The 17,419-nt window shown below is 35.1% G+C and overlaps 1 protein-coding gene across 2 annotated transcripts in view; it reads left to right on the plus strand.

Moving 5' to 3' along the window:
- LOC145256304 (metabotropic glutamate receptor-like) overlaps positions 1–17,419 on the plus strand; it is a 242,264-nt gene that overhangs the window by 173,564 nt on the left and 51,281 nt on the right. For both annotated transcript variants that reach the window (XM_080115033.1, XM_080115034.1), the window contains exon 3: positions 12,618–12,810. In XM_080115033.1, the coding sequence (XP_079971159.1) occupies positions 12,618–12,810 (193 nt within the window). The remainder of the gene's footprint in view (positions 1–12,617; positions 12,811–17,419) is intronic.

Here is a 17,419-nt window from a genome sequence, read left to right on the forward strand (position 1 = left end):
GACGTCTTTGCTGTTACGACCATCGCAAAACCGGAAGTGACGTAGGTTTAAATTAAGGCTAGACAATTGAAAAAGAGGATGGCTTGCGAAAATATCGGCGAAAAAAGCGACCCTCCTTGTAGAAAAGTGTCCCTTTAAAGGTGAGGAAATTAATGTTTTTAGCCAATTTTTCGATATTTGTCGTCTGAAAGGTCGAGCTTCAAAGCGATACTGATCTTGTGAAAATCCGTCGCCTCTGTCGAAAGTTTAAGGCAGACATGCAAACATACATACATACATTTAAATATTAGTAGCTCAAATTTTCAACCCAAACCGATAAAAAAGTTTGCCCTATGAATACCCTTTATGTAAATTTTCAGATGTTTAGACCAGAAATTGTCTGAGTAATTTGGTAGAGACCGTAGCGGTCCATTTTGTTTTTTTAAATTTGACCCCTATTATGATCCCTTAGCATTTATTGTTTTGGGCTCAAATCAAGTTATTAAGTTAGATTAATGTTCAAGAAACCTATATCTAAAATTTCAAGTATTTAGACCCAAAATTAGCAGAGGAGTTTGGTAGAGTTCTCAAATTTTGCCCCCTTAACAGCCAAATTCCTTGCCCAAAACGGAGTACAAAGATTTTCCCAAATCTCAGTACCCTGTATATCAAATTTCGAGTCTGTAGACTGAAAATTAACTGACTTATTGTGTAGGGAAATGTCCACAGACAGATAAACAGAGACAGACAGACAGACAGACACTTTCACTTTTATAGATATATAGAGTGATAGATTTCATTTTTTTCTTGGTAATGTTTTCAATGCGGCGACCAAGCTTTACAACTTCGAGAATACCGTCTCTCTTTTGAACTACGTGATTATAATGAGTTTTTTTACAATGAGTTGTTGTTGTTGTTGCTGTTGTTGTTGATTTTCGGCATGGGAAAGAAAGGAAGTGAAAAGGGTTGTGGTCGAGTCTTTTGTTTATTTTTTATGTGTGTATTTATTTTGTTTTGTTAACTTGTAGAAGTTGTCCATTTACTTATGTATGAATTACTGTTATGTATTTATTTGTTTTTAATATCGCCGTAAAATTAAAGGCAATAAATAAATATACTAAAAAATATTTTGTAAATCCTTACATTATAAGCAAATGAATATGCTTTCAAACGTAACAAAGTGCAAGCTTTGAATGAAAAAGTCTTTGTGACACTTCTTTAATGTCAAGTGTCCTCAGACCGGAAGTCAATTAACCAACGGAACTTTCGACCAAGAAATTAATCTCTCTTAGTTGGCGAGATTTCAAGGAAAGAGGGTGCGCTCTGATTGTATAGGCAAAGGAGACCGTGGTGTGCTACCTTCACACTCTCTCTCTCTCTCTCTCTCTCTTTCTATCTATCTATCTATATATATATATATCTTCTCTTTCTCTCTCAATCTCTCATTTCTATCTTTCACACATACGCTATAGTTCCTTTATTTGTTTCGAATAAATCAATTATTAAAATTGTACACTAGCGTTCAAGTTGTTTTCTGCCTACAACTTTGATTTACAATGACGACACAGGTTTCTAAGCTATAGTACACCGCCAGATAATATTAAAAACAACATCAGTAGTATGCTGTATTTATTTGATAATCGTATCTAACAGGCGTTCTACGCGATATTTTCCAATTATATTAGTTCTAAATTGTTATCAATTTGCACATTTTAAACATATGGTAGATAACTCCTATAATATTATTATGTTTAAAATAGGTGAATCCCCTTGCTGTTTTTTTATTTCATGAGGCTATTTATTTCGTGTGAGAAAGCATCTCTCAGGATATGAAATTAAAACAAATAAATACAATAGACCCATCATGAAATTCGAACACACGCCTAGCGAAGGAAGCTATTTCCCCAAATGTTGCAATAGTGATATGCTACCTGAGCACTATATATATATATATATATATATATATATATATATATTTACCAGTGGTGAAAACACCGGACTAGAGTGCTCAATGTGTAGTCAGAGCAGTATATAGGAAATTTATTACTGTGAGTCCAGAATGAGTTTACAAATTGTTTCAGCTAGAGGAAAATCCTCAAAGAGAGGAAAAAATCCAACTAGCATCGTCGATGTTAGTTGGAAAATCCTCAAAGAGAGGAAAAAATCCAACTAACATCGACGATGCTAGTTGGATTTTTTCCTCTCTTTGAGGATTTTCCTCTAGCTGAAACAATTTGTAAACTCATTCTGGACTCACAGTAATAAATTTCCTATATATATATATATATATATATATATATATATATATATATATATATATATATATATATATATATATATATATATATCTTCTTCGATTAAATATTTGAGATCTTAATTAATTAAACACTAGTCCACCATCTCGCAAAAGCAAATTTTCTTTCTGACAAACAGGTAGTATGCATTTGGGCAATGTTGTTCTACTGCAGATATTGTAGCAGTCATCTCTGATCGCATAAACCATGCAATGGATAGAGCAGGCGAAGCCAGGGCTGTAAATGCTGCTATACCTCAATTTCTTTGACGAAGTCATGCACAACGGACTGCTAATGAAAATTAATTCGTACGGTATAACTGAACGTATACTTAATATAATTAGATGCTTGAAAAACAATATGGCCATCCAGGTTGTCATTGATGAACATATATTCAAGGAGGATTAAATTAAGGCGAGAGTGCCTCAGGGCTCGATCGTTGAACCACTATAATTCATGATATTCACAAACGACGTCCCTGATAATTTTGTGCCCGAGATGGGTATATTTGCTGATAATACAACACTCTATAACATGCATGACGGAAAAACGTATGTACGTAAATCCAAGACATCGTTAGAAAATGACATCCAGACCGTAGTGGACCTGGGCAGCTAATGGATGGTAACATTTAATGCTAGTAAGATTAAGCTGCTTTCCTTTAACAATTACAAGACGCCTCTCCACCCACCGATATCCATGTCAAATAACACCTTACATGAGAATTCTTCCTTTGAACTCCGCGGCCTAATATTCACAGGCAATATGAACTGGAACAAATACATTGAGAACATTGCAGATGCGGCTGCAAAGAATATGGGTTCCTTCTATCGAGTTAAAATACTACTCACACCTGAGAGTATCGTACCTCTACAAGGCCGACATTCGCTCATGCATGGAGTATTGTTGCCATATCACGGCGGGTACATCTACCACAAGCCACTCCCTTTTGGATAGGGTTCAAAAAGAGTCTTCAATCAATTCCCACTTTCTAAACTAAGCTCCAACCTCTGTCACATCGTCGCAATGTTGCATCATTGTACCTGTTTTATAAATAATTTAATGGAGCATTGTCTGATGAACTCGTTGCACTTGTGCCCCCTCGACATACGTATCTCGAAAAACTCGCTCAGCAACAAAATCTCATTCTATTCACTGTTGAGGTCCCTAAATGCTAGAAAGCGTTCTACTCTTAGTTTTTCTTTTCCTTCGAACAGCTAGACTTTGGAATTCCCTTCCTACTACCTGCTTCCCTGCCTGTACTGATATACAGAATTTTTAATGTTATGTAAACCAACACATTGTAGGCATGATCAGAAATAGTAGTCTTTTATGACCAAGTGGTAATATGCCTTGTAGGATGTACGTGAGTAAACATATATATGTATATATGTGTGTTCGTGTATGTATATAGTCTCTCGCCACCCCCTCTCTTTCTCTCTCTCTCTCTACGTATCTACTCCTCTATCTTTCTCCTTCTCTTTATATATATATATATATATATATATATATATGCATGTATTAAACCAATAAAGATGAAAGTGCATAGCTGGTTCAATCATTATATATTAATTTGCTTGAGCTTGTGTCTATCCGTCGCCTTTCTGCATTGTATTTACTCTTTGTAGTATTGTAAATGAATGAAGGCGTTATTGAACAAAATTCACAGCTACTAAAGCAAGAGAGAAAGAACTCAGTCTTTGAAAGAAAAAAAAGAACGTATGCAAAATCATGTGGAAAGAAACTGAATTTGCATATCTTATATTTTTAAACAGTAAGAACAAAACAATTTGCATTACTGTATCCTTTAAATGAAAATACCACCAAAAAGTAATCGAAGCACAGAAATTAGGAACCCGTGACTTCTGGAAAATCTACAACAGTGTAGTAAATAATGGTCAATCAACAGTTCCCCCACTATCCAACAATCATGAGGTTGTTTGCTAGGCAACCGAGAAGGCTAACATACTTGCCAGTCGGTTCGCCTCCAACTCCACACTGGACCCTGCAAACTACCCCTCCCTGACTTTCCTTTGCGAACAGACGCCACGCAAGTCGATCTGGAAATCACCTCTTCTCAGGTGCATGTCATCATAAAAAATATTGACACTTCAAAAGCATGTGAACCTGATCTCATCCCTGCTGTGCTATTAAAAAGTGCTCCGCCGAAGTGGCGCCGGTTCTCTCCAAACTTTACAACAAATGTCTTAATGAATTTTGATTTCCTGCCTGCTGGAAAACTGGTTCTGTACTACCTGTTTTCAAGAATTCTGGTGACAGAACAGACCCAGTAAATTACCGCCCCATTAGCCTCCTTCCACTTTTTGCCAAAATATTTGATGAGTCTATTATTAACCAAGCTCTAGTCCATCACCTTACAGACACTAAACTTCTGAGCGACCAACAATATGGATTTAGGCAACCCCGTTCTACGGCAGACATCCTAACTATAATCTCTGAGCATATATACCATTCACTGGACAAGGCAGGGGAGGGTAGAGCGGTAGCTCTTGATATATCTAAGGCTTTTGACGGGGTATGGCTAAGGTCTTCTCAGGAAAATCAGATCATACGGTATCACTGGTAGAATCTTTAACATAATTAGTTCCTTCTTAGATAAGAAAAAAATCGAGGTTGTCATCGATGGTCGTACATCTAAACAATATGATATAAATGCGGGAGTGCCTCAGAGGTCTATCCTTGGTCCTCTATTATTCCTAATATTCATAAATGACTTCCCTGACAAAATTGTCTCTGAGATGGGTATATATGCTGATAACACCACTCTATAACCGACACGACAGGAAAACAAATGAACACGTATCTAGAGAGATGGCAAAAACGCTGGAGGATGACTTCCGATCTGTAGTGGAATCGGTGACAAAAATGGATGGCCACATTCAATGCTGCCAAGACTAAACTTGTTTCCTTCAATAACTACAAGAAACCTTCTCTGTCACCAATAGCAATGGCCAAAGAATCTTTATCTGAAAGTACATCTTTTAAACTCCTCGGCCTAACGTTCACAGGAAACATGAGTTGGAAAAATTACATTGAGAGCATTGCCAGAAACGCTGCGAAAAAGGTAAGTTCTCTCTACCGTGCAAAAAACTACTAACGCCCGAAAGTATCCTGTACCTTTATAAGGCCACCATTCATCCATATATGGAGTATTGTTGTCATATTTTGGCTGGTGCATCTGCTACTAGTCTCTAACTCCTAGACAGGGTTCAAAAGAGAGTCGCCAAACTTATAGGTCCTGAACTGTCATCTAAGCTTCAGCCTCTGTCCCATCGACGAAATGTAGCATCCCTCGTCCTGTATTTCAATGGTGAATGCTCTGTCGAACTGCAAGCACTTGTGCCCCTCAACGTAAGTACCCCCTACAAACCCAACAAGCATTTAAATCCCACCCTTTCACAGTTGAGATCCATATATATATATATTATTGCAATTTCACCCCAAACAAGGCGCATTTACACTTTGCTTTAGGGGACTACTATCAGGGGCATAAGCTACAGGGGTACTATATGGGGAGTTGGGCAGCAAGATGTTGGTTCACGTTACACTTGAACTTTTGCATGTCAGTACAGTTGAGGAAGCAGGAACTCGGAAGGGAATTCCAAAGTCCAGCGGTTCTGGGAAAGAAACTATTGGAGTAGAAGACTCTCTTACATCTATGGATCTCAACTGTGAAGGGTTGGTATTTAGATGCTTGTCGGGTTTGTCGGGGGTACTTACGTTGAGGGGGCACAAGTGCTTGCAGTTCGACAGAGCATTCACCATTGAAATATAGGCAGAGGGATGCTACATTTCGTCGATGGGACAGAGGCTGAAGCTTAGATAACAGTTCAGGACCTATAAAGTTGGCGACTCTCTTTTGAACCCTGTCTAAGAGTTAGAGACTAGTAGCAGATGCACGAGCCAAAATATGACAACAATACTCCATGCATGGGCGAATGGTGGCCTTATAAAGGTACAGGATACTTTCGGGCGTTAGTAGCTTTTTAGCACGGTAGAGAGAACCTACCTTTTTCGCAGCATTTCTGGCAATGCTCTCAATGTAATTAGCCAGGACCGTATCTATACGTCTACCGTTAACCGCGTGAAATAACGTTGAAATTTAAACATGTTCTATTTAAAAGTTTTTTTCATTATTTTCATATATACGTTAATATCATACTAAATGAAATTCAATTAACGTTTGTTTTCCTAAGGTTTTTCATATATTTTAATCAACTCATATTTAGAACAATAATACAGTATAGAGAAACAAGCCTTAGAGAACTAAACGTTGTAAAAAGAGAGCGCCCCTTTCACCTCTAATGTAACGTAAATTGCGGCCGAAGCCGAGATTGAACTCACTACACGAGTTTGTAGTGCAATTCAAATCTTACCCGTAGCTGAATACTTGATGCTTCGCTAGAGCTATCAAGGGTAATTTTTATCGTGACGCCATCACTGGATGGGTTTCCTACTACGGTTTAAGAGAGGCCCATCTACCCTCGAGAGAAGGATAGATCGCGCCAGTTTTCGAACCTAATATTTTACCTCGTGGTACATACAGTACTTTGCTTCCTCAAATGGTCACCCATCTGGCACTGGCCAGGCTCGAAGTTGCTTAAGTTCGGTAATCTGGTGCGTCAATGTGATTGTGCCATATTTTTTCTCACCTATACCTAAAAACATGCCAACAAATTACATTTTTCTCAGCTATCTAAAATACAGTGATTATTATTATTCTATTATTATTATTATTATTGCTAAAAATCCAGCAAAAGTTTTCATTCGAGTTTTTTTTTTTTTGTTAGTTTTTCAATATTCATACAATAGTGATCGCAAGGAGAGAAACCTCATTCTTTGCTGTGTTTTGTATCAGATTTTGATTGTAAATCAGGGGAAAATTTAAGCCCACACCAATAATTTCCAAATATTATTCCCCTGGCGATACTATTAATAACCACGTCGTATTGTTAGAGTTGGTGTTGCAGGATAAAACGGCCGAAAATGGAATGTAAAAGAGGGACGAAAATAAATTGCGATAACCGCATAAAACGATGAAAGAATTTAAAAATGACAAGTTTTATCTTGTTTTTCTATTAATAATTTAATAATACAGTTTGATAGATAGTAATGGCGATTCTTTATCTGCAATATTTATTCTCGAAATGTCCTATAGTCATTTATTAGTTTGTGTAGGTGAGTGTTAGTGTGCATATGTAAACGCGTGTGTGTATATATGAATATGTGTAAGTGTGTGAGTATATGTTGGTTTGTATGTGTGTAAGGGTGTGAAACAGTGTGCGCGCGTATCTGTGTGTGTAAGCATGTATTAGTTTGCATGTGTGAACGTATGTGTATGAAGGTGGGTTCGCGTATGCGAGTGTGTGACCATGTGTTGGTTGGTATTGTGTAAGTGTATTTATAAAGGTGTGTGCGTATATGCGAATGTGTGAGTATGTGTTGGTTTGTATGTAAGTGTATTTATAAGGGTGTGTATGTGTATGTGAGTGTGACAATGTGTTTGTTTGTATGGGTGTAGGTGTATGTATAAAGGTGTGTGAACATATGTGAGTGTAACCACTTATGATTTTAGATGCTAGAGGAGACCAAATAAAACAAATATATGTACATATTTAAATAAGATTATTCCACTGCTTGTAGTAATGATAAAATAATATATTATTGATTTACAATTCGTATTAAAACGTATACTTAAAGGAAAAGGAATATGGTTAATAATGTAATTTTAAAATATTTATATATATATATATATATATATATATATATATATATATATATATATTATAAATATTCATACATACATTTTTATGCACGCATATGTATATAAATATTTATACACATACACGCACACACACGCACACACACACACACATTTTAGCCCGGCGTTGCCGGGTGTTTGGAGATGTATGCCGAGAAAAAAATGGTAAATTGTTAACTTCGACCTCTATTATGACCCCTTAGGATTTATTGTTTTGAGTTTAAATCAAGTTATTAAGTTAGATCCATGTCCTAGGAACCTATATCTAAAATATCAAGTGTTCAGACCCAAAATTGGCGGAGGAGTTTGGTAGAGTTCTCAAAGGTCAAATCGTTGAACTTTGATCCTTTAACAGTCAGATTTCTAGTCGACAACAGATTTCAGATATTTTCCCAAATCTCAGTAATCTGTATATCAAATTTCGAGTCTGTAGACTAAAAAAATAAGAGTCATTGCGTAGGGAAATGTGCACAGATAGACACAGACAGACGCGTTCACTTTATATATATATATATATATATATATATATATATATATATATATATATATGTATATATATATATATATATATATATATATATATATATATATATAGTCTTGGACATGTTTTAAACCTTTATAACTATATAAAAAACTTATTTAATTTTTATAGTTTTTAAGAACTATTTAATCAGTAAATTAATTAATCACCTGCAATCGATAAATCAACTTGCTTACTTTAATGTCCAACTGTCCTAAAATTATTTCAAGGATCATCAGTTTTCTGCCATAAAACTTTTTCAAGGAAGTGCACCGAAATGTAAATATGCGTGAGGACGTGTTTTTGCATGAAAAAAAATATTTGGAATTTTTTAACGTAATTTTACTGTTATTCTGTGTGTATGGTTTGCTGTTATATTTATCAGACAATGAACCTCTAATCAATTAAATTAAAAAAAACAAAAAAAAACACCAGTACAAATATTTGAAAATATACTTTTTCATGTAATGAAATATATGGCTTTATTCCATTTAAAAAATGAAATGTTATTGGAAATTCAAAAAAGGGGGACATAGAGTTGTCGAAGATAGTAATTTTTATAACGACATATAGCATATAATGTCGTATAGTATATAACGTCATATAGTATATAACGCCATATAGCATATAATGTCATATAGCATATAATGTCATATACCATATAACGTCATATAGCATATAATGTCATATAGCATATAATGTCATATAGCATATAATGCCATATAGCATATAACGTCATATAGCATATAACGTCATATAGCATATAATGTCATATAGCATATAATGTCATATAGCATATAACGTCATATAGCATATAACGTCATATAGCCGTTAATATATTGAAAAAGATAGGATGCGATTTTTATTCGTTTTGGAACAAATATGTCCGGTATAATTTAAATATAAATGTGTGATTTTTATCATCTAAAATCATAAATGAATGTATTTTTGTTATGTAATATATTGGCTGATTTACAATTTTTCGAATGAGAAGTCAATGTATGTGTGTGTTTATATTCCTGACGTATTTCTAACGTTTTAGCTGTAAGACACTAAATGTAAAAACTGTAGTTCTAATATAAGGTGTAAGATATAAACGCATATTGATGCGTGTGCTTATTTTATGTGTTTGTATATATATATATATATATATATATATATATATATATATATATATATATGAAAGTAAAGAAAGAAAAACAAACAAATGTATACGGGTATGCTTGAGTAGAGGAGTGTCTAGCCTTTATTCGTCTATCTTTCCTCGCCTCAATGTTTAATTATTTATAACCAAGTTGCTGGTATGTCCGGTGTATGTAAAGTCCGTGGGTGGTATGGAACTTTGATTAATTTCGAGAGAAAGGGACCTCTCTTTTTCAAAAGACAAAAGTGGATTCAAGATATATATATATATATATATATATATATATATATATATATATATATATATATATATATATGCTCTAGCTTTTAATTTGCGATTTAAATATAATTATTTGCTGCTTTTTTGGCGCATAATATATATTTTTTTTTTATTTTATAGTTCAACAGTTATTTGAGTAAATACGGTGGAATCGGAGTCCTCGTTAGATCACCGAATTTAAGCACAGTTTAACCGGGTGACAATTTCGAGATCCAAAGGGCTAAATGTAGGAAAACGCCGACACTTCGATGGAAGAACTGCAAAATTTTACATCGTCATCTCCTCTGACCGGGATCTATAAGCGAAGGAAGATATAGAAAGCATTAAAATCTCTAAAAAAAGGAGAAGAATATGTTAAGAACCGAATATACCGTTTTGTAATTCCTACATTGATGTGAAGAATATTTTCTAGATTGCATTTGACATTCTTGACAAGGATTAATTAGTGAGAAACACCTGAGAAACGAAAACACTTAATTTTACTTGGAACTTTCATCTTCCATTAAATGGACTCTCTCTGTTCCTACTCCCCCGGGGTTGAAAGAGGAACCGTATTAATCGGAACGGAGCAATAAACTCGTGAAAAGGATTCCAATTCCCTTCTGGGCTCTTTTAATCTTTTAACAGTCGCCAAAACTTCTGCTTCATTTGAGGAAGAATTTTCTGAACTTAGATGCCATTCCATTTTTTTGGTTAAGATAAATGAGGTGCTTTCTTCTTTATATTGATTTGCTTCCGTTAAATTTTAATGCTTTCATTTCTCCATCTCCGTATTAGTTTTCCATTTAGCAACACCCTATCTATTCGTAAGATGCGTCCATCGAACATAGTTGTTTGACAAGGGAAACTTCAAACTTACGTTTTGCAGATACACGAAGATATCATTTAAATTCAATCTGAATAGACCAATCATCATCATCATCATCATCATCATCATCATCGTATTAATCCGCAGATTATTTTTTTGGCGTTGGTTTCCTCGGTATTTTTCTAGTGAGGATTCGTTCTAGAAACACACAGGGAATTACCGAAGAGGTCACGTAAAGATTGTCAATATTTCAATTGAAAGTTATTTCTGTGGACCCAACTAGATTCCAACTTGAAACACCCAAGTCATTAGTTCGTGTTGTTAAATACTAGTCCAATACCAGCTCCCAAAGATTTACTTTCTTTTCAGCCGCAGCAGGATGCGACACAAGACCAAATGTATTAAACTAACAAAACAATAGTGCTCAATAGGTATGTAGAACTTTCATAAGTAAATTAGATAAAATAATAATTGAACCAATGACCAGGCGATTAACATGGTCGAAACGTAGATCAAACTACATAGGTATTTTCTTTCTGCTATTCATTAGCTTGGTGCAAAAACAATATCGTTTTCTCACATATGTTTCTTTTATACATGATTTCTGAATTGATAAATATAGCCATGTTATATATCATTTTGAAGCGCGTTTTTCGTTCTATTGAATCGTTTTATTGGTTACCCTTCTCAATATCTTCATTTATTTTTGCATGATTTTCGTCAGCAAGGACCACATTCAAATCCGCGTGAAGTTCTTGTTCCACTTAAAACGAGGCCAAAAATCTACTCGTGATATAAATGATGCGTTTGGCCCAGGTACAACTAACAAACGTTCGACCGAAACGTTTTGAAAATGACACTCAAGGTTCAAACAGTAGTGAGATGAATTTAAATAATACGAACAAACTATCCTCATATCAAAAATTCAGATACGTAATATTAACTATCATGATTCTAAAGCAATTACAGTGTAACCCGGATATAAGAGACTTCTTCTCCAGTCCCCACAGTTTTCTTATATCTGGATTATACTTATATCCGGGGGTCTTATATCCGGGTTTCACTGTACATTTTTTTTACATTGTAGATTCCACTTATCAAGGCCCGGAGGCCACTCGGAGATAAGGGTTATTGCGTGTACAGAAATCTATGGGATAATATCGTAGTAATCGTTAGTAATGCAGATTTGATAAAGTTTCTTACTTAAGGGGGCGATTCAACAGAAACTTGTTTATGTTGGACTTGAAGATATCCAAGTTGTAGTCAGGTGGGAAACAGGAAAACGAAAGAGATTTCCACGGGCATGCAGTTCTAAGAAAGAAGCTTTGTTCATGGAATCTACGCTTTGATTTACGCATGAGATAAGGAGTGGGGGAAATTATTGACAGTGGTTTAAGCTAGACGGGTGTTTTTCGTGAAAGGTTGGCGAGACGGACCAGAGATTGGAGCTCAGACGAGTACTTCCCATGGAAATAACGATAAAACAAAGGCAGGCTCGCAACGTCTATCTGCTGGAGAGAAGTTGCAGGGAAGAGAAAAGGGCATTCCCCACTAAGCTACGAAGTCTATTTTGTACTCTATCAAGGCAGGATAGGTTGTTTTTAGCAGCATTAACACATGCTATAATTTGGGACCAGAGAAAATCTCTCCTTGTATCCGTTGTTCTTATCGTCGGGTATCTTATATCTGTACTTATTTATGATTCTAAAATATAAATGTTTTCTTTATAATTCCCAAATAAAATTGTTCATACTTATGTCTGAACGAAAAATGTGGCTAATATTTTTGTTTTTCTGTTTTTCTATTTCCAGATACAGATCACTACGTTGTGTATATCAATTAGCCTCAGTGCGTCGGTAGCTCTCCTCTGCCTTTTCGTCCCCAAAATGTATATTATTGTCTTCCATCCGGAGAAAAACGTGCGCAAACTGATCATGAACTCAGCCACATACAAGCGTGCCCCAACATCTGGCTCGGCGACCATAACCACAGCCACCAACCACGGTAAGCTTCGTATTCTATATCACTTATTAACTGCCTACACCACTCGCTTGTTCAAAGAAGGTTCAAGGGTATCACGGTGGCGAGCAGCAATCAGACGAAGTGTATCATCATCCATTTATTTGCCCATAAAATTCAATGTTATTCATTCTTTTTTTAGTATTATCAGTAATTAATGGTCAGTAGCAGATTTGGGAAGGCAAGGCGATGTAGTTACCGCGCCGAGTCGTACCAATTTCCAGGTTGGTATCTCGGGGCGCGTTTAACTCACGGGGGAAAGCGATACACTCCGAATCATGAGGGAAAGCAACGAGAAACTGTCGTCTTTACTTACCATGGCTCTACAAGTTGTAGAATCGTGGTCACCGACACTGTTTTAACATGCATGCATATTCACTCATGAAATTTAATTTGCGTACGTTATTTCTTTTTTTTAGTATTATCAGTAATTAGTAAAATAAAGCAACTCTTTTCTTGCTCATAATATTCAATTTGCATATGTCATTTTTCTTTTCTTTTTAGTATTATCAGTAATTAGTAAGATTAAGCAGTTTATTTTCTCATGAAATTCAATTTGTGTACGTCATGATTTTTTTACCTTTGTATTATTATCAGTTATCAGTAAGATTAAGTGCAGCCTTATTTTCTCATAAAATTCAATTTGCGTACGTCATTATTCTTTAGTTTTTTTATTTTTTTATTTTTGGCTTTTAAATAATAACTGTCGAAATATTTTTCCTCCGAATTATCTTATTTTTTTAACCACGATCTTTTTTGAATCGAGATGAAATAATAAAATTTTAAATACTAACAATCATACTATTATGTTCTGTAGGGATTGGAAAAGTGTAGCTTACAACACCGGAACTCTTTGCAGATGGGATTTTTCCCTGGATCACCGCTTTTTTATACGCATGCCTATATTTTACTGATGAATTTTTACAGATCAAGAATAATCAAAATACTGTCGCTTTTCACATTTTCATTTGCTTCACTCGAAAATCATGGTCCTGAATTTTAACACCTGATACATTAGTATTCGAATATACCAGTAACGTTCTTGTTTACCTGTCTATAAATCTCAAGAATGTCAGACTCAGAGTCCCACAAAAGCCATGTAAGTCAGTATATATTGTTCTGAGGGCCGCAATCCTAATTAAAATCGTTTAATAAAAATAAATTTTGCAGAATATTTCTTTTATTTAATTCTAACGCCAGATTTTTTTAATGCAATAAATGCATTTGTTTAATCATGAATTAATGTTCTTGACTCTAGAGAAAAGGATAAAGGAAAAATTCACCAAAATCGTATCTGCGAGGTGGCACACCGACACTTGACAGAAGTTAGTGTGCAACTTACGCACGAACATAAACAACCCCTCATTCACTTGTAGAACTATTTAGAGACCTGTACTTTGAAGACCAGTCGAACTGACAAACTGTAAGATTAAGAAATATTTCGTGTACAGGTATTTTTTAATGCGACTTAAAAGTGCAATTTGGCAATACAGTGTTAAGACCATTCCTATAGTTAGGTTGCATTCAAGACCGCAAGTACAAATGTAGTTAAACTTAAAATATAATGAAAGAAATTATCATAAGATAAAAATATTGGGTTTTTTTTTTTGGAGGGGGGAGGGGGTGTTCAGAAAGTTTCGCCCGATGTAACCTTCGCCCATCTTCCGGTGTATTGTATAGCACCAAGTCTTTTTTTGCTTTATATTAATAATAACTCCGGGTCCATTCCGGTGTTTTATATGATGAATGCATCTTTTTGAGATGAGGAGTATAATTATGTTTTGTATTATCTGGATTATTATTCTCATCTTGGAATCATTAAAATAAAACAAAAAAAAAAGACTTGGCGGCATTTGCATTTTAAATTTCTAACGGCTGTGTTCGTTGGGAAAGCAAATGAACCAAACATTTTTTCACTATTCACCAATAACATCAAGTGTGAATGCACCTCAAGATGGCCGGAGGTTACATAGGCCGAAAAGTTGTGAAAAAAAACAACAAAAAAACAACCAAGATGAGAATAATAGTCCAAATAATACAAAAAATAATTATAAATCCTTATCTCAAAAATATGCATTCATCAGATAAGATTCTATTCATTTTTCAAATAGAACGAAAATTTATAAGCTAACATATATCATAATACGATTAGATCAGTCAATAGTGTGACCGCCCAACAGTTACAAGGAACGTCCTGGGAACGGTAATCAAAATATAACACGATGAGTCGGCTTCATACCTATGCTAGGAATAAATCCTGGTAAACCACAACAAAGTGTAACATATAAAACTATGTGTATAGTTACTTGGAAGTCTTCTTCAATAAATGAATGCAGACCTGGAATTGGGTGTGGCTATTCTTTCTGCGCGGTTCTCCATTCCTTGTAAGACCTTCTTTCTGTTCGGATTCTGGCTAGGGAAGTGGCGAACCTCCTCTTTATGGTTAAGCAAATCTAACAACACTCAACACAGATTGTAATATGTATATAAGAATGTTAACTATTTATTTTTACAAAAGATATTCACAATATTTTACAATTACAACAAACAATTCATAACAATTAAGCTTAAAAAACAAAAGTTTTACTAACCAAATTTTTTTACTGTATTGAGGAAGACGGGGTGATCCCCTTTTATGGGGGGAAAAAATATGTGTCCTCATCCTCGGCGGTCGCCAACGAAAGAGAATGAGTCCTGGCGAATTGCATTGTTGTTTCTGGCCCCTGTCTCTCCGCGAGTGACCAAATCAATTCCCGGCTATGGGGTGGAAGGAGTGACAACGCAGTTGCATTTACGACATAAAATGCCACAATATGGTTCACTTGTATCTAAATGCTATATAAAACAAATGCAATGCATATTATTTAAATAGTTCAAAATAGATATTTACTAGAAAATATTCAAACAATTTTCCTGCTTTAACCTATTACGTAACACATCTTGCTATCGACAAAGTATGTCAGGTTCTAATTTCTGTGCAGATACTGGTTTTTATCAAAGATGACCAAACATCAGATACTTACAGCAATGGTTCACGTAAAGGTTAAAAACATCCTAAGTGGGTTCGATCGTGGCACATACAGGTTATTGGTTCGTATCTTTAACCACCTTGACTGTAAGTTATGATATAAATAATTGATTCTTTTGAGAAAACCTAAATAAAACCAGATTAAAAAAAAATTAATTTACTCACTGCAACCTGAAATATACTTTCCTCATGTATTCTTTCTACACAGATTCATACTCCTTTTTTCTACGCATAGTCTTCCAGGGCATCTACTTTATGGAGAGGGAGCGTCCGGCTTTGCTCGATCGTAAAATACGCTAAAATATGATATTTTAATTTTTTCAGATATCAGATATATAACTATAAAGTCGTGATTTCCAAAGTACAAAGAAAAGTATTTGGGTACCATCAGCTAGAATCGAAACTGAAACTGTAGCATTCAAAGTTTGTGACGTACAAAATGTATAACGTTTTTTTCTTCAGTTTTTACCCATTTTTGACCCTTTAAAAGCAATATCAACAGGCTAAAAACCTATAAGAAAATATACCTCGTAAAAAAATCCAATCATTTGAGGCCCCCTGTGACTTTTAGTTTCGGAGCAGATGGAGTTTTAAAATATGGAAACAGACAGCCAGACAGATATAGAGTCATTTATATATTAGATTATTAGATTATTTATGAAGGAGTATAGATAATAAATTCTTACTACTAATCAGATACGGCTTATATTTTGATAATTTCCTTTATCTCTCCTATTTATTCAAAGTTGCTTAAAATCGTCTGTATGCTAAGAAATGAGCTTGTAATGGACATCACGTTACTCACGGGCCGGATGTTTGACGTGCTCGGTGTATGTCGTAAATAAAGTTTACGTGTTTTACTAACTTCATATGTTTTTGCCTAAAGAAATGGACATGCATCCGTATCGTGTTTCCTTCGTCGACCGCACGGTAGTGCGTGTGTGTGTATGTGCGTGCGCGTGTGTGTGTGTGTGTGTGTGTTCCGCGGAATCGACCACAATTTTGTAAAGACAATGCCAATGTTTGTTACGTCCTTTGAGAACGAACTAGACAATCGAATTAGAGTAATGTTCGACGCTGTACACTCCTAATAGACCTCCTCATTAAATAGCGACTTCGAAATGTCAATTTTCATTTTCCTCTACCTAGATATGATAAGGAGTTAAATCTACAGGTGCGCGGTGTAAAAAATGGCGTCCTATAGAGTTGTAGATATGACTAGGCGGTCGGCCGTAGTCAAGAAATAAAACAGATGTTTGTGTTTGTATATTACTTGTTTGGAAAAGATCGCTTTGCAGTTGTTGAAATGGTATGCCCTGTTCAATTTTCTTCTGAACTATACTACTACATTCAAATGTATTAACTGCGACTCGTTTACATTCCTTTAATATTTCTGATGATATTTAGATTAGACAATGTTCGTGAATCATGTTTAATAGGAGGAAACTGTGTGCGCGTCAAGGTCATTTATTCATTTCGTGTGAATCAGATGATTTCATGGTGGCATTGGTTTCTCCGAGGTCCACCGCGTTAGAATATTTTTCTAGAAAAACATCGGATACTTAT

The sequence above is a fragment of the Euprymna scolopes genome, chromosome 32 (genome assembly GCF_053919585.1).
Source record: "Euprymna scolopes isolate OS-2025 chromosome 32, ASM5391958v1, whole genome shotgun sequence".
In the NCBI taxonomy this organism is placed as follows: Eukaryota; Metazoa; Mollusca; class Cephalopoda; order Sepiida; family Sepiolidae; genus Euprymna; species Euprymna scolopes.